The following is a 27,126-nucleotide window of genomic DNA, read 5'->3' on the forward strand; positions in this document are numbered from 1 at the left end:
CTCTCTTTCTCTCTCTTTCTCTCTCCCTCTCTCCCAATTGCAAAGGACTAGCAATTTGTGAAATAAAAACACACAGATCATAAAACTGGGTGACCAGCAATGTGTGATGCTCATTTCCTGCTGGAGGACAGTAATATGCATTCAAAATTAAGTCTGATTGAAAAAGGTCAGCTCAGACAGTCCTGTGGAGTATTCATAAAGCAGTAATGAGTCATGATTCTGTGAGGGCTTTTTGTCACTAAAGTACCGTGCTGGTTTTAAGGTTTTGGGGTTAATTGTTTTTTTGTTGTAAGTTCTTAACATTTTTCTATTCCTACTTGTTTTTTTAAAATAAGTTATTGTCCTCTTGTCAGGAGCATTGCAACAAGTCTCACTGACACTCTTCCATTCAGCAGTGTTAAATCTCTCCTTTTTTTGCAGCCACTTTCCTGAACGCCAATGTAAATGCAGTCTCAAGGCTTTTACAGTACCAGTGAGGTGTCACAGCTGCTCTTGTCCCTTGTCTCCCAGAAGCTTCTTGTACTTTCCTTTTCCTTTGCTTAAACACTGTGGAGCTGAACTGCATACCTGACTGCTCAATCTTGAAAACAGCTTTTCTTTCAGATTTGGCACTTGTGTTGCTGTGTGTTGTGTCCTGAAGCATGATTTCTGCTGTCTGACCTAGTGACATGAGCTAGGTAACCTGGTTACCAGCCCCGGAGCTGCAACAATGACAGGGGAGTTCTCCAGTCTTGACTTCTGCAAATACTTTTATGCATACATCAACACAAAATGAAGGCTTTCATGTCATCGTCCCAGTCCTGTGGAATGTTCTGCCAAGAGAGATTCAGGGGGTGCCTTCTGTTTCAACCTTCAAATGCCTGCTGTAAACTATGCCAGACTTTATGTAGGCAATTACAAATACATAGTTAGTTGATCTTAATTTTTTATGTATTTTGTTCAATATAGATACTGTTGTAAATCACTCTGATATTTTTTGTGATATAGCATTTATTTTTATAAATTAATTATTAATTAATAAATTAATTATTGTCTAGCCTGATAGCCATGTTGAAAAATATACAGTACTGGCATTCTGTGGGTGAGAATAACTTGTAGAATTTACCTTGCAGTTTCTGGATGTTTCAGACTACAGAGAGAGCACAGTGGGTTGAAGAGATGGGCAGTTTTCTTGAAGTCTGCTAGGGAGGGAAAGGGGCACAGAGGCTTCTGAGAAAGACAGGATACTGACTCAGATCCTGGATCTGGAGAAGCAAGGTGGTTGGACAGAAGGTTGAAGGGCCACAGACAGCTTATGAAAATTAGGACTTACAATGTGGGTTTGAACTCTAGTGCAGAAGTGGAGAACTTGTAGCACTCAGATACTGTTGGATTCTCAACTCTCATCAGTCCCAGCCAAGCATTGCCAATGGTGAGGGATGATGGGAGTTGTAGTCTAAACATCTCTGGAGGGCCACATGTTCTCCATCCCTGCTATAATTGATGCATGGTTTTAGGGTACACTGTTTGTCCCCACTGTTTATTCTATGGTTGTTCCTAGTACCTTGTGGAGGGCACACTATTAAGCGAATAGTTATATTTTCAAAGTGTTCTGCAACAAGAACAGGCAACAGCTAGGAGGTAATGGTATGAGAAGGCATTGTGTGCTTCCATGTTGTGCCTAGGCATCAAAACTCATTCCTGAAGTGCACAACAGTGTGATTGCAGGTAAGGAACTGATGGGGTAAATTGGATTATTTATTATGGTTTGGATTGAGTTGAAATAGTGGAGGGCAATTTTTCTCTCTTTCTCACTTCAAGGTCAGATGAGAGTATTTACTATTCTCTCTGTTTATCTGTGGATGCAAATTGAATTTGGTGATTCAAATTGATGAAATGTTAGAAATAAAAAACTCATCAGAGGCGACACGGAGAGAAATTACTGGGTTGAAATGGCTAGTGGGTTCACCATTCCATGTCCTGGCCTCTCCTTTGATTAGTAATTATTTCAATCTTTGCCCCCCCCTCCACTTCATTCTCAGTTTTGTTTCAGTTGTTTTGATTTCTGTTTTTCAAGGGGAAAAAATGTAATGACACTCTGAAGCATTTAGATTTGGAATTGGATGGTTGCAATAGCTAGCTGCAGGCAGGCAGCTCAGACTTGAATCTGAGGGAGGCACTGTTCAACTTTCACTTTTATAAGTTGATTTTCACTTATTAGCATCTGCGTTCGGGCTTATAAGTCTGCCATAGTAAGCTGATGAACTTTTGGGTCCCTTCCCTCAATTGAAAGCAGGAGAATGTGAGCCATATTTTTACAGCTGATATTGGAAGAGGGACCATAGCTCAACGAATGAGCAATGCTTTGTGTGTAGAAAGTCTCTGGTTCAGTCATTGGCATCTTTATATGTAGCTGGTGATGGATAAACAAAAAGCACCTCTGCCTGAGAACCTGGAAAGCTGCTGCCAGTCAGAGTAGAGGATATTGGCCTAGATGGATGAATAATCTCACCATTTATAAAGCAGCTTCCTACATTAATCACAGATCACCACTCCAAATGCTTAATTATTCAAAAATTTTGTCCAAGTGCTTGACAGTCCCAACTTACCATACTTTTCCTTGTATTAGACGAGGGTTTTTTACTCCAAAATAAAGTAAAAAGTGGGGTGGGTGGGTGATCTTATAGATGGGTAGTGCAGAGGAGGGACAGGCGATTGGTTGCATCCGCGAGCAAGCTCTAGCGATTGGGTGGGTGAACGGTGTCTGCTGCAAGGGCTGCTTTGTATTGGGTGCTGCTTTGTCAATTGGGTGGGTTATTTGTGGATGTGTCAAAGGCTGCTTTGGATTGGATGCCGCTTTGGCAATTTGGCTTGTGTCGCTTGCGATTGTTAGAATTTGCCAGTTGGGTGAGTGATACTTGGTTCGGCATCCTCCCCCCCCCCCGGCCCCCCCAAAATTGCTCAACAACTGTGGGCAATCCTTCGCCAAAAAAAGCTCAACAACTCTGTGCCATCTCCCCCCATTTTCTTAAATTTGAACCCCAAAATAGGGGGCATTTTATATATGGGGGCGTCTTATAGACGGAAAAGTACTGTATATTCTGCCCTTCCTCCCAGAAGATCCCAGGGCAGCAAACAAGTGACAAAACAGTAAAAATTTATTTAAAACAATTCCAATTTTGTGCAACCTTCTTGGTGTGTGTTCTACTATTTTAAAACTGTCATTTATAGAAGTCCCTTCTGATCTGCTAACCCTGGCATAATACCCCCACGCCAGATTTTTTTTGTTGCTGTGCAACTCTCACTGTGCCCTTTTGCACTTTTTCCATTATCATCCGTACAATAAGACAGTCACCTCAATTGCTGTTATAACAAGTAGTTAAGCAGAACAAGGATTTGTTTTTGTTTTTAGTCATTACTTTCAGTGACACCCCTTGCTATATCTGTGGGGTGGTGGGTTACTTAAAAGAAAATTATAGTAGATTGTTATGTATTCGATAGCCTGCAGTGACTTCTGTAATTTTTTTGAGGTGTGAGGGAAACTATTAAAACGCACGTAATAGCCTCTCTATTCATTATGTCACTCATTGTCCTTGGAAAGACTGAGGACTTCTTGAAAGTGGAGTTTTATCATTAAGATTATATTAAAGTGGTCTGGAGAAAGGGAAGAGCATAGCAGTAAAAGAGATACTCAGCTTGGAGCACAAAGAATCTTCATTCAATAGACTTGGGGCAGTGTGGAGCATTAATAGACTGATAAACAGAAATGGCTTTTCCTCTTTAAGGCCAGGAATATGTACTTTGAACTTGCAAAGATTTCTGGAAATGCCAGTGCTCTCATAGTTCAATGCATTCCTCAGATGTGAGGTTTAATTTTTTATGAGTTTTGAAAAAGAAAGAAAGGAAAGGTTTGGATCATGTGATTCATTGGACTTAAAAGAGCCAGGCGTTTATCCTGCAAGGGTGTGGAGGGTTATGTCTCCTTTGGGCAGTGACATACTGGATTGAATTGCTATAACTACTGTAAGCTTGCTGCTTGTCAATATGATGAAAATAATTAATCTAACTGCTTTTGCTTAGCAGTTAACCTGGGAGCTTCTGCTGCGCCTGGTTCTTCCTTTCTGAAATTTAGGCAGTAGAAAGACCCATAGTTCTGGGTGGAAAGGGAGTGAAGAGTATTGAGCTAGGCAGCAGACCACCCAGCGGCGTAGCGTGAGTTGTCAGCACCCGGGGCAACGCAAGTAATTTGCGCCCCCTAACCCGGGGCAAGGCAAGTAATTTGCGCCCCCCCAACCCCTAACCTGCGAGTTGCCGCGCAAACAACGCTGCTTGCCCGGAGGAGGATGGAGGCAGAAGCAGCCGCCGCCTGTGGCTGGGCCGAGGGGATGGCGGTGGCGGCAGGGTGCAGAGGCTGCCCGTGCCCGGCCAGGCGTCGGTGGCGGCGTCGGCGCTGCTGCAGCGGCTGCTCCTCCTGCGAGCAGTGAGCGGAGCGCAGCCACAGCGACGGCGGGGGGCGCGCGCGCTAGGGCGCAAGGCTGGCGGTGGCGGCGGGGAGCCCGGCGGAGGAAGGAACTTGTCCCTTCCCTCTGGACTCGCGCCCCCCCCAGATGTTGCGCCCGGTGCGGTCGGCACCCCTGGCACCCCCCACGCTACGCCACTGAGACCACCCAGTTGTCATAATGTGGAGTGTAATTGGATGACAGTCCATGGGAACAGGCAGAAAGGACTTAATGATAAATATTTTATCATTTTAAATCAGAACCAGTTAAGGCAGTGAAGGTCCTGTGTGAGTGTCTGGAGGCGGTTGGAGGATGGATGGTGGCTAACGCATTGAGGTTGAATCCTGACAAGACAGAAGTACTGTTCTTGGGGTATAAATAAATTATTATTATTATTATTATTATTATTATTATTATTATTATTATTATTTCATGGAGCAATGACAAGTGTTGTCAAAGTGATTGAAAAAGCACCCAAATGTAATTGCATTTGATTGAATCTAATGAATTTTGGCAGTTTTCTAAACTGAAATGCAGAAAGGAAAATACATATGAAAACATTGTATTATCATTTTTGGAAACTCTTGTTTCTACACTAAGCTGGGGAACAGAATGTATTATGTATGATGAGGGTCACCAACCTCATGCCCACAAAACCTTTCATTGGCACACTGCCAGGGATCCCAGACTTTGAGCTTTCTTTCTTTCTTTTTTTAAAGTAAGTCTCCAGCCCACTTATAAAGAAAGTTATGAAGCAAAATGTGCAGGTACCCTTCTATATCCTGGCTTCTGTCACCTGTCAGTTTGCAAATGAATGAAGTCAAGTGATTGATAAGTGAGTTGTTTGAACACTGGTCAATAGGAATCTCTGGGGTCCTAAAGAACTGCTGTTTTCCCCTTTAGTTCACTTTTCCTGCTTCTGTCTTATATTATTGTCCTTTGATCCACCCATTTGCTGCTATATTTGTTTTGTTTTTCTCTCAGCCACATAGAGCAGTTGGCAGGTAGCTTCTATAGAAACTTTTTGAAAATGTGGAATAATATAGTAAAAACAACACATGCAAGCCAGCATTAGGTCTTTGTATTTATGAGTACAGTGGCACCTCGGGTTACATACGCTTCAGGTTACAGATTCCTCTAACCCAGAAATAGTGCTTCAGGTTAAGAACTTTGCTTCAGGATGAGAACAGAAATTGTGCAGCGGCGGCACAGCGGCAGCAGGAGGCCCCATTAGCTAAAGTGGTGCTTCAGGTTAAGAACAGAACTCCAGAACAAATTAAGTTCTTAACCCAAGGTACCACTGTATGTATATGTATGGCTGGTTGTGATTATTCAGAATTACCGTATTTTTCTCTCTATTACACGCAGATTTTTTCTTCTAAAAAGGAAGGGGAAATGTCTGTGCGTGTTATGGAGCGAATGTGGGGGGGTCCCTGGAGCCGATTAGGGGAGCGCAGGAACAAAAATCAGCAAAAATCAATCGTGCGTTGTGTCCGAGAGGGAAACCTGAAAAAAGGAAGTGGCAGTTTTCCTGCATTCTGCCTCAGGGTCTTACTGCCCACCCTCCTCTGTTTCGTTGCTGTGTTTGCTCAAACGGAACAAAGAGCAGGCAAATCCCCTCCCCTCCAGGCAAGCAGAGGGGAAAGCAGAGGTCTTTCCTTCTAGTAATTCCTCTCTGTGCTCCTCGCAGGCAGCCAGAAAGCATGCAGGAGGAGAGAGAAAGCTGGCTTCGGTTTGTGGAAACTTTTGCCTTTCTTTCCTCCCTCCCGTAAAATCCCTCTCCTGCTTTCTTAGCCAGCTGCTTCTCTGCACAACGCTCTCTTGTCCCTTCTGTGTTTTTCCTTCACTCCCCACTTAAAATGTAGTTACAAAGCATGGATCCACATGGATCCTCAGGATCTTTGCATTGGGCCACCCCAAATTCACCATCAGATCACATAGCAGCCTGCCCCCCCAAAATCACACACCCACTGTTGCCTGGGGCTGCAATGGTGCAAAAACGTGGTTAAAAAGCATGGATCCACATGGATCCTCAGGATCTTTGCATTGGGCCACCCCAAATTCACCATCAGATCACATAGCAGCCTGCCCCCCCAAAATCACACACCCACTGTTGCCTGGGGCTGCAATGGTGCAAAAACGTGGTTAAAAAGCATGGATCCACATGGATCCTCAGGATCTTTGCATTGGGCCACCCCAAATTCACCATCAGATCACATAGCAGCCTGCCCCCCCAAAATCACACACCCACTGTTGCCTGGGGCTGCAATGGTGCAAAAACGTGGTTAAAAAGCATGGATCCACATGGATCCTCAGGATCTTTGCATTGGGCCACCCCAAATTCACCATCAGATCACATAGCAGCCTGCCCCCCCAAAATCACACACCCACTGTTGCCTGGGGCTGCAATGGTGCAAAAACGTGGTTAAAAAGCATGGATCCACATGGATCCTCAGGATCTTTGCATTGGGCCACCCCAAATTCACCATCAGATCACATAGCAGCCTGCCCCCCCCCAAATCACACACCCACTGTTGCCTGGGGCTGCAATGGTGCAAAAATGTGGTTAAAAAGCATGGATCCACATGGATCCTCAGGATCTTTGCATTGGGCCACCCCAAATTCACCATCAGATCACATAGCAGCCTGCCCCCCAAAAATCACACACCCACTGTTGCCTGGGGCTGCAATGGTGCAAAAATGTGGTTAAAAAGCATGGATCCACATGGATCCTCAGGATCTTTGCATTGAGCTACCCCAAATTCACCATCAGATCACATGTCTGTGGCCACAGCATGAAGCACAAAAATGATATATCCACTGTTTCATTCAGAATTTTTTTCCTTGTTTTCCTCCTCTAAAAACGATGTGCGTGTTATGGTCAGGTGCGTGTTATAGAGCGAAAAATACGGTACTCCTGTTTTTTAGCTGTAATCTACACCACCACACCAATAACAGACAACATAACAACCAAGACTTTACAATACCTGGAAAACCACTATTTTTCAATCATTTTTTGTTAACCAAAAATGAAAAAGTTTTCCATATTTGAGCCATTTTGTGTTTTTCTGCTCTTTTGGAGGCACCAGTCATTTTGTCTCTGGTACCTTGGCACTGTCACAAAATTCCAAATGTTCCCTCGACCACAAATGGTTTGGGGCTACTGTTTTATGGAGAGATGGAGATCTGAATGGTGGTTTTGCCACTCTAGGCTAACCTTTCCCTTCCTGGAGGACTATAGCTCCCAGTATCCCTGACTATTGGTCATGCTGACAGGGGTTGATAGAAATTGTAGTCAAAACCATCCAAGGTTGGAGAATGCTGCTGTTGACCAGGAGTGTCTAACCACCTCCTCCTCCTCCTCCTCCTCCATCTTCGTCTTCGTCTTCTTCATTGATTGAATTTATATACTGCCCTGTACCTGGAGGTCTCAGGGCAGTTCACAGAGTAAAATCATGATATAAAACCACATTGATGGCCACATTGACAATCAGTTTCTCCTCCAAGGGCTGCATGCCAGCTGTGGGTGTGACTGATTTATGCACACGCAACTGCATAGACACTAGCCAAGCAAAGACTCACTCACAATCCAAGCACATATGCTACTCATATAGCACACAGAAGCATGCCCATGCAGCACACACTCAGAAAACATACAGCACACATAGTCACCAGGCATGCAGTGTCACAGAACTCTCACACTGAAACATGCACATAATCACACACAAACACACATGCAGAGGTGCACACACACACCCTCAGCATTTGAAGCCCTCTATATTTCTGTGCTGGGATGGGGTGGATCAACATGCTGCCTTTTACTTTGTACATATCTTTTTGTGCAGAGTTTCCATTCACCTCTTCTGTAGCACTGGGGGGAAATCCTGCTGCTTATTTAATAGCAGACAGCAGACTTTTATCTCTGGTCTTAGCACTGGGGTGCTTAGTGCTAAGATAGGAGGTAAGAGATCTCTCTGGCTACTTTTTAAAGAGGACCTCTAAAGAGCAGCCAGAGGGATCTTTTATCTCCCTAAGGGCTTATCTCTGATCTTAGCATTGTGGTGGTTAATGCTGAAATGATAGATAAAAGATCACTTTGACTGTTCTGATCTTCCTGAGCGGGAGATAATGCACTCTGTCTGCTCTTCAGAGATTCTTCTCTAAAGAGCAGTGACTTTTGTTTCATGAGTGGGCCATAAGACAAAACTTTGTAGGCTGAATGGCCACTTTCCATCTTTTCATTGACTGCGTCTTTACTGCAGAACACATGTTAGCCACCTTTGCTCTTAAACCAGTTAAGTTTAAGACGGGTGTTGTTCCTTTAACAATTTATGCCAATTATTTTAACTCCCACATAATTGAAACAGCATAAGTAAAATAATATGGCACTAGCTCAACTGCTGTGTCTCCAGTGTGGATCATGGCCTGCCAATTCTATGTCCTCTCATTCTGCCAACTAGAATGAAAATTAATTGGAAGTCCAATTTTGTTTTCAGCTCTATGCATTTGTTCTCTGTTGTATCATCTAACAGCTAGTTTATCCAAGAATGACCATGCATCAAATTGGATCTTTTAATCTGTGTTTTGATATCTTAGCAGTTGGAAGGGGGAGAAAAGCCATCTCTTTCCCCTTTTGAGAGTCTTTTTTCTTTTTTCCCCTTTTTTAAATTCTGGTATTCATAATAGTTTCTTAAAAGAAGATGTACATGCTACTCTATGGCAAAGGTTTCATTTTCTGTGTAACTAATTAATTAAAACAGAGAAGGGGGCAGGGGCATAGTGATGTTTCGGTTATTAAATTAGCCATTTTCTGCAGTAGATTTATAGTCTTTGTGATTAACTTTCCCACCTGGATATGACAATGGAAATAATCTATTTTACACTCTATTAAATTGGTATATGAATAGCTTCAAATTGAACTGGAACCTTCATATACTTCTTTGATTCATTGAAAGATTTAAGATGTAAATATGGATCAGATGGTGGATGGAGGAGGATTTGATTGACATTCCTGGTCAGTACATGCTTAGTTTCCTATGATAACAAAAAAAAAAAAAAAAAAAAAAAAAACAGGTCTGGAAAGAGGAAAATTATTCAGTCATACTAGAGTTGTGCTTCGGTTTGTCAGAGATACATACATACATATATAGTTTAGACAGAAATATCTTGTTATAAAGAAACAGATGGTTATTTATATTTATTCATTTAAAAAATATTCTGCTTTTCACCATCTAAAAATCAAAATATACAACATAAAAATTAAAACATAAATTAAATATTAGAAGTTTTAAATATCAGAATTTTAAACAATATCATGAGAAAATTTTCAGGTAACACACATTATTTTCCCCAGCATGCTTGGGCACTGATAGAAAGTGTGATGTTTTAATTTTCATCTCAGGTATAGAAGGTACTCATCACACAACTATTTGGAGTATCTTGTGGGCATGGCTATGTTAGAAGAGAAAATACTGGAGCCACATAACAATATATTCTATTAATGGGTCTCCAAAGCCCTTTTGTACACACCCAAATAAAAGTAGGATGCAAAGGTTTAATAATAACATTATGTGAATGTGCAATGCAACAATATGCTTATGAACAACTGTTTGCCTGGTTGCTGGTGGCACGTGAGAGTGGTTAGGGAATGAAGCTTAGAAAGGAGTTGTAAGTGGTCATTCCCATTTTAAAGTGCTTTTATCCCCTGCCAGTTGTAGTAAACCGCCAAGCGTCAGGTTGATAGAAGTTCAATGTTGGTAATTTTGTCTTTCCTAGTGCTAGACTATTAGAGAAGGCACGGAAGCAACTGCAAGAAGAGTTGCTGAAGACCCAGAGCCTGCTACTGGAGGAGAAGAAAAAACGTGAGCAGCACGAATCTATGGCCAGGTGCTTGCAAAAACGAGTGCAGCTGCTTATAAAGGTATGTCACCTGTATGGATCTTGTTTTTGCTCTCCATTTACATGTTGGGAAGTCCAGAAAAGGATGAGGTTGCTACTCCTTTCTTTTATTGAGTTTTATTTAGCTGTGCGCTTATGAAAATGTGATAAAATCTCCCACGTTTAATGATAAATCATTATTCCAAGGCAGATCGCAGAAGTATAAAATAACAATAAAGCTATAAAATCAAAGTGTATTTAAATACATTGACTTCTATTAAGATAGTTGTGTTGTAAGGTTAGCAATGCCATCCTATGCACCAGTATCCATAAGTAAGCCCCACTGAGTTCAGTGGGACCTACTCCTAGGTAAGTTTTTCTAAGATTGCAATCTAAAGCTTTTATGTATTTACTGTACTTACCTACCGTATTTTTCGCCCCATAAGACGCACCGGCCCATAAGACGCACCTAGATTTTTGGGGGGGAAATAAAGGAAAAATTTTTTATTTCCCCCCCAGGTGCGCTGCGCTACACCAGGAGCTTGGGGCGTGCGGAGCTCAGCGCGCCCCAAGCTTCTGCGTGCCGGCAAGGTCTCCGCTAGCGTGGGAGAGCCGGGGGCCTCTCCCAGGGCTAGCGGACCCATGCGCTAATCCAGAAGCTTGGGGCAAGCTGAGGTCAGCGCGCCCCAAGCTTCTGCGTGCCGGCAAGCAGTCCGCTGCCGCCCCAAGCCTCGCGCACCCGGCAGGAGGTCCCACCGGGTGCGCGAGGCTTGGGGCGGCAGCGGACTGCTTGCGCGCACCTAGAAGCTAGCAGTCCGCTGCCGCCCCAAGCCTCGCGCACCCGGCAGGAGGTCCCACCGGGTGCGCGAGGCTTGGGGCGGCAGCGGACTGCTTGTCTTCTAGGTGCGCGCAAGCAGTCCGCTGCCGCCCCAAGCCTCGCGCACCCGGTGGGACCTCCTGCCGGGTGCGCGAGGCTTGCAGACACTCGCCCGAAGCAGGGGGAGCCCTCCCGAGGGCTCCCCGTGCTTCGGGCGACAGGCTGCCGCCCCAAGCCTCGCGCACCCGGTGGGACCTCCTGCTGGGTGCGCGAGGCTTGCAGACACTCGCCCGAAGCAGGGGGAGCCCTCCCGAGGGCTCCCCGTGCTTCGGGCGACAGGCTGCCGCCCCAAGCCTCGCGCACCCGGTGGGACCTCCTGCCGGGTGCGCGAGGCTTGCAGACACTCGCCCGAAGCAGGGGGAGCCCTCCCGAGGGCTCCCCGTGCTTCGGGCGACAGGCTGCCGCCCCAAGCCTCGCGCGCCCGGTGGGACCTCCTGCCGGGCGCGCGAGGCTTGCAGGCATTCGCCCCATAAGACGCACCCCGATTTCCTCTTCATTTTTGGAGAGGAAAAAGTGCGTCTTATGGGGCGAAAAATACGGTACTTGTAGCCTGTTCCATCCCAATGGCTCAGGTTAGTTACTTACGCTAAAACTAATGTCATCAGGGCGGTGTGTGTGTGTGTGTGTGTGTGTGTGTGTGTGATTTATCACGGGTGATGTAGAGATGATCAAATTCATTGTTCAAAGTTAACTTCTGAATCTTGGTTTTGGGTTTGGATGTGACCTGAAACTATGGTTAACTGTGGCTTTCTCATGCACATGTTTTACTCATGCACAAAGGGAGGAGCAAAGTGATTAAAAAGAAGGGGAAATGCCAATAATTACAGTAAATCACCATTAATTCACTTCGCAAATACAGTAACCTTCAGTACAGGGATCTTAAAATAAACATATAAGTTAATAAAAGTTGTGCAGGTGTCTAAATAGGTATCTGTCAGGATGCTGTCAGTGGCTCCCGGCTGATTGCCCAGGAAAGTATAAAGACAAGGAAAGGTTTCTTACCATCCTTTTTATATTTCAATATTTACAGAGAGATGCTATAGAAACCAGCCTCTTAGATAATGGCATTGTCCCGAGTGAATCTCCACCCCCTTTCTCTTCCACATTCTCATTCGTCACTTCTATGGGTGCTGCTACGTGCCCTCTGTCTTTGAGCTCTTTGCTCACCTACTTTCAAGGTTCTGGGAGATGGAGGGTCTGGGATGCTTTCTAATGACACTGCGTCAGTCAGCTGCTGCTCTGCTTCTGCCTCCTCCTCCTCTCCCATTATTTCCCAACTTTTCCCCTCATCTGCCTCTGAGCTGTGACCTCTCACAAACCCTTGCTGTAAATCTATACTGTCTTCCTCTTCCCCCTCCCTGGAAGGGTCAGGATGGGGAGGTAGTCTCCACCATTCCTCCTCTGCCCAGTTCCTGACAGTATCCACATGAGATTCATGCATATATGAAATATAGGTAGGTAGCCGTGTTGGTCTGCTGTAGTCAAAACAAAATAAAAAAATTCCTTCCAGTAGCACCTTAGAGACCAGCTAAGTTTGTTAAGAGATCCTTATTCAAGCAGTTGAAGAAGTGTGCATGCACACGAAAGCTCATACCAATAACAAACTTAGTTGGTGCTACTGGAAGGATTTTTTTTATTTTATATGAAATACTGGCATCTTTACCGCGCACACACATTCTACTTGCATGCAACCGCTGTATGATGCTGCAAAATAAATTAATAATTAGACTTAAATTAATAATTAGACTTGTATCAAGAAATGGCAGGAGAGAGCTGAAGAGTTATTGTGGCTCACGAGGAGACTCTCCCCTGAGCCCGAAGAGGATGTCTGTGAGGGTAGAAGAAGCCTCAAAGAGACCTGAGATACAGCGGGGCCTTGTGTAGGCTGCTCAGCCTCCCCAACTCACAGCTGACATGTGGGGTAGCGCAGCTGCAGCAGCTGCCACTTTCCCGCACGTCCTCTAAACTCAACTCTAGATATTTGAGTCTGGATTGGAGAGAGCATGGGAGAGGGTTCTGCAGAGCAGGCAAAAATAGGCATTTATAGGCTTTTTAGAGGGTGTTCCCCACTTTATGCAATTTCACTTAGGCTCGTGGCCCCCCGAAATGTAACCCCCGCAATAAGTGTGGGGGGCGATGCCTATTTATCCTAATGTAGCCTGGTAAGGTCGTCAGACCATTGCCCAACAGACGGTGGGTATTTAGCGTTCCAGGCTTGAAGTATAAGTCTCTAAGCCACCATAAGTGCTTGCAAAATCCACTTTTGTTGTCCAGCCATTAAACCCCAATCAGCAGGAATATTGTTTAAAAGTACATGAACATCTGAGAATATCAAGAATTTTGCCGATACAAATCAAAAGGAATATATCACTCCACACGCCCTTATCATAAGCCTCAAAGAAACATTCTCACCTCCAACATCTTTCTGTATTAAACAGTCCATTCCTATTCAATCATCATGGAGTCCAGTATACACGAATTATTAATTTTTGCTTAATCAATGTCAAATTTCAATCTAGGGAAACATTTTATGTGGATTCTAAAGCAATTTTCCATTGTTTAGGCTGTATAATATCTTCTAATTCCCTAGTCTACACCTCTCTAAGTTCCTGAACTTCTACCTTACTAAAATATATTAAACATTTAGACACAGCAGTTATAGATTTAGTTTTCTGTAAGGATCTGATAATTTCCTTAAGTAGTTGAGGGAAGTGTCGAGACACTCAAAGTAGATGGGCTATTTAAAGGCACAAATAGGTGTTGTAACTGTAGATACTGCCATTCTTCACTCACTGGTAAGTGATATTTGAACACCAAATTTTACATGATGGTTCCTGATAGCGAGGAGCAGGTTTTCGTTTATGTTTGGATGTGATTGGATATCATTTTAAATCATTATGACAGACTGAACCTTTTAAAACTGCACTGATTTTAACAACTGACTTCAAATTTGCACTGATTTTTTGTTTGTTTGTTTCTTAGAATTAGTGTGTAGAGCCAAATATGAGGTTCTAGCATTATACTATATAAATGAAATGGACATTTATTTTCCAATTAGTTAAAGGAAAACACACTTTAGTAGCTGTGATTCCAGAAGATACTAAATGACACACAGGGGAGAAAAGTAGTCAAGCAATGCAGAGACTACAGATGTTGATATGCCAGTGACCTCAAGATACCAGCAGTCTTTGTAATCTATATCTGTGATTTTTTCATCTCTGTCTTTCTAAAAGCACACACCTGGCATCTTGTTCAGATATTGGTTTTATCTTCTTTGCAATATAGGAGGATTCAAATGACAAGCTGACATGGGGGTTGATTTAAATCTGATTGCATTAAGACTCTCTGGAGAGTTGTTTCTGTACTGGCTCACCACACAGAAGTTAACAGTTTTTATCATAGAGTTGCAAACCATCCATCTGTGACATAGATGTAGACAGACTGTAATATCAGTGTTGTGAACTACTAAACATATCTTGAATTCTATGCAGCCCGCATTAAAGTATCCACTCCATCAGTGGTCATTTTATTCCACCTTTTCAACTGATACATATAATGAATTATGGGATAAGTACATAAACACTGTTTTCTTGGCACAGCTTGCTATAACCCTAGGACAAAGGTTTTCATTTTAATTAAAATAAAATGATCATATAGTTTGATATTAAATTGAGCAAATATATCACCTGTTAAAAATAATAACTTTACACTGAAAGCTTTATAACCCAGACTGATATTTAATGATCTAATTAGTAGCTTCTCTGGTAGACTGTGTTGCTGTGAGTATCACTGAAAATGGAAAAGGGGAGGGAAAAATAAGAAACTTGATTGTCCTTGGCCAGGCATAGGCAAACTCGGCCCTCCAGATGTTTTGGGACTACAACTCCCATCATCCCTAGCTAACAGGACCAGTGGTCAGGGATGATGGGAATTGTAGTCTCAAAACATCTGGAGGGCTGAGTTTGCCTGTGCCTGTCCTTGGCTCTTTCAGAATAATATAGTGAATCTTGTACAGTGGTGCCTCGCAAGACGAAATTAATTCATTCCGCGAGTTTTTTCGTCTTGCGGTTTTTTTCGTCTTGCTAAGCACGGTGTCGGAAAAGTTTTGGAAAAGCTTCAAAAATCACCAAAGTTTTCAAAAACCTCAAAAAAGGCTACCACACCGCGTGCTATGAGTTGCTCCTCGAAGTCAAGTCGCAACTGTATTAACGGTTTTAAGAAAAAGGAAACAAACTTGCAAGACGTTTCCGTCTTGCGAAGCAAGCCCATAGGGAAAATCGTCTTGCAAAGCAACTCAAAAAACCAAAAACCCTTTCGTTTTGCGAGTTTTCCGTCTTGCGAGGCATTCGTCTTGCGAGGTACCACTGTAAACACAGAAATGCATACTTGGAAGAAACTGTCTTATTCATGGATAGTGATGCATTTCTAAGCCATCAAGCTTTCGTTGAGGATAAGGCTATTAATAGCTACTAGTCAGAGAAGCCATATACTACCTTTGGAACCAGCATTGCTTTAGATACACTGTACAAAAGGTGTCTAGATGCATGTTAGAATATACCAACTAGTCAAGCAACCAGTTCCCCAAAGTGGTCAGCCAAAGCATGCCTAATTATCTTCTCACTTCTCCCTGTGGCAGAGTATTCCATTTGATAATTATGCATTGTGTGCAGAAGCATTTCATTTTATCTGTCTGAACCTACTGCCAATCACTTTTCTTCATGAATAGAATGAAATTTAATTAATTTTAACTTTTACCTCCACTTTTAACAACAAGGAGACTTAAAGCAATTTAAAAACACAATGTACAGCAATATCACCATATTAAAATGCAACTAATAGAGCTAAAAGAAATTGGAACCAGCAACAGAAGAATAAGTAAGATAAGCTGAACAACTGATGAAACAGGAATGCCTTCGTTGAATGCCTGAAGGCAAATAGCTAGGGAGCCAACTGGGCTTCCCAAGGAAAGGAGATCCATAACCTTGGTGCCACTGCCAGGACATTTGATCCTTAGGCATTGGAGGGTGGAAGAAAATGTAGCTGCAAAGATACTCTCACTTGATTTCTTTCCCGTATTTCAAAGACTCTTCATTGTAGATTGTTTTAAATTAGCTTTATAGTTGTGGCCATTGCTAAGACTATGACATTTAATATGGGGAAAGACCATAGCTTAGTGATGAGTAGGCTGAAAGCAAAGAGTGAGGTTACCACAACTTCCATCATAGAGCTTCAGTATGCTGATGACAATGTAGTGTGTGCACACTCAGAGGATGACCTCCAAACCATCCTGAATATATTCGCAGAAGCTTACAGAAAGCTTGGCCTATTGATCAACATCCAAAAGACCAGAGTGCTACATCAACAAGCACAAAACAACCTGTCTGCAGCACCACTCGGTGATGTAACTTTGGAAAGTGTCGAACACTTCTCCTACCTGGGCAGTTATCTTTCCACAAGGGCCGACACTGATGCCGAAATCCAGCATCGCCTGAGCTCTGTGAGTGCAGCTTTCTCCCAATTGAAGTGCATAGTGTTTGAGGACCAGGACACTTGTAGGGAAACCAAAATGCTTGTTTACAAAGCTCTTGCACTACCAACCTTACTGTATGCTTGTGAAACATAGACTACTTATAAATGCTATCTCCAACTCCTTGAAAGATTCCATCAACGGTGTCTCCGAAAATTTTTACACATCACTTGGGAAGACAGACAAACTAATACCAGTGTACTGGAAGAAGCAAAAATCACCAGTGTTGAAGCAATGATTATTCAACATCAGTGTGATGGCCTGGGATTCCGAGTCTGAGAGCGATCCGGAGGAATCCCAGCCGGCACAGGAGTCCCCGCCTCCAGGGCCGGCTGAACTGGGGCAAGGCCTAGATGCTGAGGAAACTCAAGAGCAGGCACCAGGTGAAACCATTCTGGCCCCAGAGGTGCTGGATGACTCAGTGGCCACAGGTGAGCCTCCTCCAGGGCCCAGTAACCCTTCGGCCTCTCCTGATCTGCAGAGGCTTAGGGCAGAGAGGCGAAGGGAACTGGTTGCCCCCAGGAGGAGTGCTTGCCTTAAGGCCAGAGGAGGTGGGGCTCCTGGGGGTCGGGACCGCCCCTGACCTTAGAAGAGGATAAAAGCCCAGTCAGGCCGGCCCCAGGTTGCGGGAGCAACGTCGTTGTTGGCTACGGACCTTCCTGTGTTCTTGATCCCTGCTCGGCTTCCTGTTCCTGACTATCCAGTACTCCGGTTCCCTGCTCGGCCTCCTGTTCCCGACCATCCGGCGTTCCTGTTACCTGCTCCGCCTTCTGTTCCAGCGTTCCTGTTCCCCGCCCGGCTCTCTGCATCGGACCTCGCCCCTCTTCGTGTGGACTCTGCTACACTCACGGTACCTTACCCCCGGGACCAGCACAGTTTGCTCCTGCCACACCCGCACTCCCCCTTCGTAGGGGTGCGTTCGGGAAGAGTCAGAGGCCATGGCCGACCAAGCGGCTACACTGTTGGCAATAGCCCAGGAGAACCAGGCTTTGAGGCACACCGTGCAGCAGCTCAGTAACGCGGTTACGGCACTGCAGCAGCGTTTGGACGCCCTACCGGCTCCTGGGGCCGACGCCCCGGCTTCTGGCAAGTACCCAGTGGCTTTGCCTGAGAAATTTGATGGGGCCCCGGCCAGCTTTCCCATGTTCCTTGCCCAGGCCAAGCTGTATATTCAGGGGCGCGCCCGGAATTTCCCTGACGACCGCACCAAGGTGCATTTTTTGATTAGTTTGTTAAAGGACCAGGCGGCCAAGTGGGCGTTGCCGCTGCTCAGGCAAGACTCCCCCTTGCTGACAGACTACGGGGGGTTTTGCAATTTGTTGGAGGCCGCGTTCGGCAACCCCCAGAAGGAGAGTCAAGCCAACCGGGCGATTCGGCGGTTGAGGCAGGGCAAGACCACGGTGGCCGCATACACCACAGAATTCCGGCTGCTGGCACAGGACTTGACCTGGAACGACTCGGCTCTCCGGGACCAGTATCTCGAGGGGCTTTCAGATGAGATACTGGACCAGCTGGCCACAATGGAACGCCCCACCACGCTAGACACTCTTATTCAATGGAGTCTACAGATTGACGATCGGCTAGAGGACCGGCGTCAGGCTCGGGACCGCCGGCACCTCCAGTTCTTGGCCCCAGTGTCTACCAGCAGCCCCACGGGCCCAGCTAAGTCATTGGAGGAACCTATGCAGCTTGGGGCAGTGCGGCCACGCCTCTCCCCCGCAGAGAAGTCGCGGCGTCGGGAGGGGAATCTATGTCTCTATTGTGGCGGAAGCGGACACTATGCAAGGTCCTGTCCTGAGAAATGCCAGCCGCAGGGAAACCACCAAAGCCCAGTAGCTGATGACCCTGGCTACCTGGGGTCCCAAACAGCACAGAATGGGGCCGCACCAATTGAATTACAACACCTTATGGTTCCGGTACATCTATACCCTCCAGGAGGGCCATGGATTCTTACCCATGCGCTGGTGGATTCGGGCGCAACCCGCTCTTATATGGACGCTGCTTTTGCTGCCCAGCATCGGGTGCCACTTCGGAACAAGCCAGAACCGGTGCAGGTGGAGGCAATCGACGGACGGCCCCTGCGTTCGGGTGCCGTCACTCAGGAGACCCAGCCCCTGGTCCTGTGCCTCCAGCAGCACCGTGAGATGCGAACTCTGGATATTGCCTCCATGCCCCGGTTCCCCCTGGTGCTTGGGATGGACTGGCTGGAGGCTCACAATGTGCGGATCGACTGGGTCAAACGGACTGTACACTTCCCAGACCCCAGTTCTCCTGCTGAGACTGAGATGCTAGCAGCTGCGCCCACTGAGGAGGTTGCTGCAACGCTCCCCGCTGAATACCGGGAATATCACGACGTGTTTGAGGAACGGGGGGCAGACCAGCTGCCGCCGCATCGGTCCTTTGACTGTGGCATAGACCTCCAGCCCGGAGTGCCTCTACCGGTGAGTCGCTTATACTCGTTAACAGAGCCAGAGCGCGAGGCTTTACAGGATTTCTTGCGCAAGAACCTGGAGCGTGGGTTCATTAGGCCTTCTACCTCGCCCACTGCTGCGCCAGTGCTCTTTGTTAAAAAGAAATGTGGGGAGCTCCGCCTTTGCCATGATTACCGGGCCCTGAACAAAATTACCATCCCGGACCGGTACCCCTTGCCCCTTATTTCGGAGTTACTGGAGCGGGTGCAAGGGGCGCAGGTGTTCACCAAGCTAGACCTCCGGGGTGCCTACAATTTGATTCGGATCCGCGCCGGGGATGAGTGGAAGACCGCATTTGGGACCCGGTACGGACAGTTCGAATACCTGGTTATGCCCTTTGGTTTGTGCAACGCGCCTGCTGTGTTCCAACGGTACATCAACCACGTGTTCCAGGACTTACTAGACAAGTACGTGGTGGTGTACTTGGATGACATTCTGGTTTACTCCCGTGACCCGGCGTGCCACGAAGGCCATGTCCGGACCGTGCTGCAGCGCTTGCGCGAGCATCGTCTGTATGCAAAGCTCAGCAAGTACGAGTTTCATCAGCGGTCAGTGGACTTCCTGGGTCACCGACTCTCACCAGGTGGGGTGCAGATGGATCCTGGGAAGGTGGCAGCAGTTCGAGAATGGGCGGCACCTCGGAACCGCAAGGACCTACAGCGTTTCCTGGGGTTCGCCAACTATTACCGGACTTTCATTGCGGACTATGCTCACCGCACCACCCCGTTGACCCGACTACTGCGCCCCAAGACGCCGTTTTCCTGGGACAAGGAGGCGGAGGAGGCGTTTCAAGGGTTGAAGGCCTGTTTCCAGAGAGCGCCAATCTTGCAACATCCGGATCCTTCTCGACCCTTTGTGGTAGAGACTGACGCCTCCAGTACGGCTCTCGGTGCCGTCTTGTCTCAGCAGCACGGACCGGAAGCGCCACTTTTACCTTGCGCCTTCTATTCCCGCCAGCTCCTCCCAGCGGAGCGTAACTATACCGTGTGGGAGCGGGAACTACTGGCCATCAAGGTGGCCTTTGAGGTTTGGCGCCATCATCTTGAAGGAGCACGACACCCGGTGGAGGTGAGAACCGACCACCGGAACCTGGAATACCTCCAGACCACCCGCAAGCTGAACCAAAGGCAGATCCGGTGGGCGTTGTTCTTTTCCCGGTTCCAGTTCCGGATTCGCTACATCCCTAGCTCCCAAAACCAGAAGGCGGATGCCCTGTCCCGGAAACCCGAAGACAACGTAGACACGGTTCAGCAAGCAGCACCCACCACGATCCTACCACCAGCGGCATTCCTGGCCACCCAGGAGGTTGAGCCACTGCAGGCTCGGGTGCGGGAACAGCAGCGGGTCGACGCTTGGGCCCAGGAACGACTCCGGGAACTGGCCGAAGGATCATGCCCTCAGTATCCAGGGCTGGTCTCGCATCAGGGTCTTCTGCTGCACCACGGGCGCCTGTACATCCCATCAGGGCCGCTGCGGGCTGAGATTCTCCGGATGACCCATGATGCGCCAGCGGCGGGGCACTTTGGGCGGTATCGGACCACCCATCTGGTAAGCCGTGAGTTTTGGTGGCCCCGTTTGAAGGCCGACGTGGCTCGCTACGTCGCTGGTTGTGACGTCTGCAGGCGGGCCAAGGGGCCTACCGGGCGACCTCCCGGCCTTCTTCAGCCGTTGCCGGTTCCACCACGTCCTTGGCACACAGTTTCTTTGGACTTTGTAGTGGAGTTACCCCCGTCTCGTGGCTGCACCTGCCTTCTAGTTTTCTCCGACCACTTCACGAAGATGGTGCACTGTGCCCCCTGCCCATCCGTACCCTCAGCTAAGGAAACCGCGCAGCTGTACCTTCAGCATGTCTTCCGCCTGCATGGCCTACCTGAGCGTGTAGTGTCCGACCGTGGCGTTCAGTTCACGTCCCGGTTTTGGCGTGCTTTGCACCAGGCCCTCGGGACAGAGGTCTGTCTCTCATCTGCTTACCACCCACAGACTGATGGCCAGACGGAACGGGCGAACGCGGTGCTGGAACAGTACCTCCGGTGTTACTGCAGCTACCAGCAGGACGACTGGGTCGACCACCTAGCATTGGCGGAGTTCGCTTATAACAACGCGGTGAATGCGTCCACCCAGCAGACCCCGTTCCAAGCCAGTTATGGTTTTCATCCACGGTTGTTTCCGGATGTGCTGCCGGCATCTGCGGTCCCTGCAGTGACAGAGTGGCTTCAGGAGCTCCAGTCCCAGCAACAGCTGTTGATGGAGCAGCTGCGCCAGGCCAAGGAGGCGTACAAGGTCCAGGCCGACCGCCACCGCCAGGTGGGGCCGGAACTTCACGTCGGTGACCTGGTGTGGCTTTCCACTCGCCACCTCCACCCTTCTCGACCTTCGCGGAAGCTGGACGCCCGGTTCACCGGCCCGTTCCCTATCGTGAACCAGGTCTCGCCTGTGGCTTTCCGTCTCCGGTTGCCAGCACACCTGAAGGTTCACCCGGTATTCCACAGGTCCCTTCTGAGTCCGGTGGCCCCACCCGACGAGTTCCACCCGAACCGTCCCCGACCGCAGCCAGTTTTGGTGCAGGGAGAGCCTGAGTACGAGGTGGAACGCATTCTGGACTCCCGATACCGCAGGGGAAGGCTGCAGTATCTCATTGACTGGAAGGGGTATGGGCCAGAGGACCGTTCCTGGGAACCAGCGGCCAACGTCCACGCGCCTGCCTGCATCCGAGAGTTTCATGCGGCGTACCCCAGCAAGCCGGGTCCGGACCCTCAAGTGAGGGGGGGGCCTGGGAGGGGGGATGGTGTGATGGCCTGGGATTCCGAGTCTGAGAGCGATCCGGAGGAATCCCAGCCGGCACAGGAGTCCCCGCCTCCAGAGCCGGCTGAACTGGGGCAAGGCCTAGATGCTGAGGAAACTCAAGAGCAGGCACCAGGTGAAACCATTCTGGCCCCAGAGGTGCTGGATGACTCAGTGGCCACAGGTGAGCCTCCTCCAGGGCCCAGTAACCCTTCGGCCTCTCCTGATCTGCAGAGGCTTAGGGCAGAGAGGCGAAGGGAACTGGTTGCCCCCAGGAGGAGTGCTCGCCTTAAGGCCAGAGGAGGTGGGGCTCCTGGGGGTCGGGACCGCCCCTGACCTTAGAAGAGGATAAAAGCCCAGTCAGGCCGGCCCCAGGTTGCGGGAGCAACGTCGTTGTTGGCTACGGACCTTCCTGTGTTCTTGATCCCTGCTCGGCTTCCTATTCCTGACTATCCAGTACTCCGGTTCCCTGCTCGGCCTCCTGTTCCCGACCATCCGGCGTTCCTGTTACCTGCTCCGCCTTCTGTTCCAGCGTTCCTGTTCCCCGCCCGGCTCTCTGCATCGGACCTCGCCCCTCTTCGTGTGGACTCTGCTACACTCACGGTACCTTACCCCCGGGACCAGCACAATCAGCTTCATTGGACTGGTCATGTTGTGCGGATGCCTGATTATCATCTTCCAAAGCAACTACTCTATTCCAAACTTAAAAATGGAAAGCATAATGCTGGTGATCAACAAAAGAAGTTTAAAGACTCTCTCAAGGCAAATCTGAAAAAATGTAGTATAAATACAGACAGTTGGGAAACACTGGCCTGTGAGCGCTCCAGTTGAAAAACAGCCTTTACCAAAGGTGTTGTGGACTTTGAAGACACTCGAACTCAAGACGAAAGGAAGAAATGTGATAAGAGGAAGCCACGTTTGGCAAACCCTGACCGTGATCAACTCCTGCCCAGAAACCTATGTCCCCACTGTGAAAGGACGTGTGCATTCAGAATTGGCCTCCATAGTCACTTACGGACTCACTGTTAAAGTCTGTGTTCTGACAGTTTTACTCAGCTACGAGTGATTGCCAAAGAGGAAGAGTGTTGGAACACTTGCTTTGCATAGAAAAGGTTCCAAGTACAATCCCTGATGTCTCCTGGTTGGGTTGGGAAAGATTCCTGCCTTAAACCCTAGACGACTTCTGCCTGCCAGCATGAGTGATACTGAGTTAGAAGGACCCATGGTCTGATTTGGTATAGGATAGCATCTTATATTCTGTGTTCCTAGGACAGCACATTCTTGATCTGGAAAACAAATGCTGAAATGGCTCAGTCATTTCTGGGGGCAGGGAGGTTATTCTTGTTGCAGGGTTTTACAACACTAGTGTGAAATCTTCAGTCAAGTTTGAGTGTTTTCACATGCAAATCTTGGCTGTCACAGTTGCACATTTAATGAACATTAAGGTTATCAGTCATTTATATGTGCACTGCAAATCAGGAGGCAGCCTGTAGGGAGGAAATTGTTTTAATTAAGACGAGGTTGAGCACCTTGAGGTATTTGATCCCTGGCTGTTTCAAAGTGCCAGGGCTGATAGAGAAGGAACTAACAAATAGAGAATTAGTCTATTAGCCAAAGTCCTACCTAGACACAGTTACAGTTAAGGAGGAATATTTCTCTCTCTGTGGTTCATGTTCTAAAGCAATACTTTTTTTACATAAAAAACCAGGAAATCCATTTAACTTCAAGAAGTAGTGCATACACACTTTTTTCTTTCTGTCCAAGTTTACTGAGCTTGTTTTATAACCTAACAACACCAAATGGAGAGCATTCAGGGTTTCTGCTGGCCACTTTCCTACCATTTGCCATTTAAATAGTTCTAGCTCACTATGAATCATGCTCTCAGAGCAGGGCTAACTCCTGGTTTGAGAACCCAGGCAGGGTGCTATCCTGTGGGCACCAGTTTATATTGATGGACTCCTGAAGCCTACTTGGCAGTAATGGTGACAGCTGCTCTCCAAGGGTGGATAGGAGCTTCTGTTTTAATTTCCCACAATGCTCTGAAGTACCAAACATTGTGTCAATCCTGGCTATTTTGGGAAATTAAAGAGAGACTCACAGACTTAGTTACCTGATGTGGATGGCATATTGGACCCCTGGCTGCTGCCCCAAGATACCATGTGCTGACACCAGACCTGTCTGTATTAGTGGCAGTCATCTTGCTCTTATACAACCAGCATTTTGGCAAACAAATAAGCTTTCAGTTGTTGCTGAATTTAGGTCAGGTAATAATAAGAATTCTGGAGCAATTAACAGTGCATCAAGTTCTGTTAAGCCAAGCTGGTTAACACTTCTGGACTTGTGTTTTTGATAAACATGACATTTTGCCTGATATTGTAGTTACTGGCTGTATGCCATGCTAAACTATAGTTTAGTGAGAAATGCATGAACTGAATTGAGCTGCAATGAGCTTTAAGCACCCACACTCCTTTTTGCTTCTGATTTTCATTATCCACAACTTGCTGTATTGTCTGGACCCAGAACTATTGTTAATATTATGGTTCATTTAAACAAGCCAACGTCAGCTGGCACAAGTCTCTGTTAAGCAGAAGTGGAAGTTTCCAAAGTCCTCCTCCTTAGCCAATAACGTGGCCAGTGTTTGTTGTAAAGCTGATACCCAATTCTGGTAGATACTCTTTCAAAAACTGAGATGTTAGTCTGTTGCTTGTAAGTATTCTATTTCAATGATAAGTTTTTATAACCAGACAAGAAAGTAAATTCCTTTTAGCTGTGCTGAACCAAAAACATTGTTTGTAATCTGGCCCAGCAATAAGCATGACATAATATATTTTCCACTTTCTTGAAAATCAGGACAACAAATACACTGGTCAACCAACTGTAGCAGCTTATTTATGCTGAGTATCTGGAAGGCATCTTCTCAACTGCCAATGCTAATTGTATGAATAACCCTTCCAGAGCCTAGAGCTGAAAACATTATCAGAAAATGGTGTTGCAATATTGAAACTGCTCCTTAAACATGGTTTCTTAAACACTGAGAAGAAGAAAAAATACAAAAATATACTGGATATTGGAGTTGTGTTTTTCTCCCCAGGTAGATTGCATAGCAGATTCTTGTTTCGAAATGTGGGGTGGGGAGAACCTTGTCATGGGAGCGGCCTTGAATAAGTTCAGTGAATTAGAGTTTTACATTTAAAGCTGAAATGTGTTTCTCAAACTGACGCTCCTAGAACCTGCACCATTTCCATTGACTGATAAGGAATTCCCTAGAGGTTAGATTAGGTAGCAGCCTTGTAGATTTTTGACCACCTTGCCTTGTATTGGCAGAACAGCTCAAAGTGGAAACATTTTCTGCTGGTTTCCGTGCCTTGTGCAGAGCTTGTGTCGAACATGGCCAATGCTATGCACACCACTATCTTGTGTCACTTGTGTCTTTCCATCTAAGAGAATTATGGACATTGCATACAATTAAGTCTTTCTGCATAATATGTTGCACTCCCCAACCCAAATGTAACAGCTGCAAGGCTCATTCTTAATGGCCTTTTTTGCAATCTCCATTCTTGCCAGTACCTTTTCTATTAAAGCTGTGATGAGAATTGCTCAGCACTCCAAATGTAATATTGCTGTCATTTTATATTGTGGCAGGATAACTTATGCTGATTGATGGTGTGTTTCATCATTATATTCATCACGAGACATTACTTGCCTGCTTGACATTTAGAAACCTCATGTTTGGAATGTGCCGTTTTATTTTGAGACCTTTATTAAACAACTCAAGTCTAAGAGTTTAATTGTTACTGATAGCTAAGAGTATAATTACCTTGGTGAAATATCATGACTATATTAAGCAAATGGAGATTGGCTTTCCAGACTTAGGTGAACACAAAACCATTTTTCTTGTTTGATATTGGCTGTTTTGAGAGAGAGTCTAATATCATTCTCAAGTGCAGTTTGCAGCATGTCTTTAAGGAAAATGAGCAATGAGATTTAAAAGGGCTGTGTTCCAGGAAGAAGTTGTTGCAATTTGAATTTAATACTTGGGAAGTTTACAAAGCTAAATGTAATTAGGACTGTTCTTCAAAGGGAAGCAAACTATTATAAATAGAGGCATGGTTCCAGACCTCTGTATTTCTGGATAGTGGATATGGAAACATGTCCCCCTCTCCTGCTTTTTATTACTTGCATAAATGAGTGTCCTGGCTCATTCTGTGAGCAACAGAGGCAATGCCACTCTTGGCTCTGTTAAGCCCATGCTAAAGTCTTAAGGGTTGCACATAAATGGCTGTGCTACTGAACTGCAGGTAAATGAATGGTATTGAATTCTATTTTCCAATTTTAGTGAGGAGTGCTTAGGATAATACTCTAACCCTGCTGCTAGTAGCTGCTGTTGGTTGGTGCTTAGCAGGAGTGATCCTGCACTGCATTGGTCATAGTCCATGTGTTTATAAATCACATTTCCTACAAATAAATTTGTGCTTTGCAGACTCTTGTTTGGGTGCCTGATAAAATAGTGACTAGATTGTTCAAATTGCTGTTTAGCTTTGTTTCCTCTGGTTTGGTTTTAAAGCCTGCTTGTAAAGATGAATTTAGAAATGAGGCAGCAGAGTTGAGGAAAATAGGAAAGCAAGGACGGCCCCTACCACTCCCAGTTTGGGCACCTGTACTAAAGATCCTTGGAAAAGTCATTCTAAAGTCTCAGCTGAAAGAGAAAAGCAAAACTGTGAAAGTTTTAAAAGGCTTTTTAAAATTAAAGTTGAGCAGGGATCTGAGCAAGTGAAGCCACGTGGCTCGCAGAAATCAAACACTCTGAGTCAGGGCAGCAGAGCCTCCAAGGAGAGATGTATCTCTGTGTGCACATGCCCTGAATCTGCATGCTGGACCCAGGAGGCTCTTGCAAAAGGCGTTACAGTGGCAGTGAATGACCTTTTGGGTTCTTTGCTTTTTAAAGGCAAAGTATCTCCTTTTCCTTTTCCTCCAGCTTTCATGTTATCTGTTAACATCAATTTATGGCTAAGGTGTTTTAATACCCGAGTGATAGGAGCCATTTATGTAGCATTAAATAAAAATAAATACTGTGGTCCACCCTGAAGGGCTTCTTCAGGGCCTTAAGAGTAGTTC

The 27,126-nt window shown here is 46.4% G+C and overlaps 1 protein-coding gene across 2 annotated transcripts in view; it reads left to right on the forward strand.

Annotated features, from left to right (window-relative positions):
* The window catches only part of MAD1L1 (mitotic arrest deficient 1 like 1), a 464,357-nt gene that overhangs the window by 121,784 nt on the left and 315,447 nt on the right, over window positions 1-27,126 (forward strand). For both annotated transcript variants that reach the window (XM_083474732.1, XM_083474733.1), the window contains exon 11: window positions 10,254-10,398. In XM_083474732.1, the coding sequence (XP_083330858.1) occupies window positions 10,254-10,398 (145 nt within the window). The remainder of the gene's footprint in view (window positions 1-10,253; window positions 10,399-27,126) is intronic.

This window comes from Podarcis liolepis (genome assembly GCF_965112155.1).
Source record: "Podarcis liolepis genome assembly, chromosome: 14".
In the NCBI taxonomy this organism is placed as follows: Eukaryota; Metazoa; Chordata; class Lepidosauria; order Squamata; family Lacertidae; genus Podarcis; species Podarcis liolepis.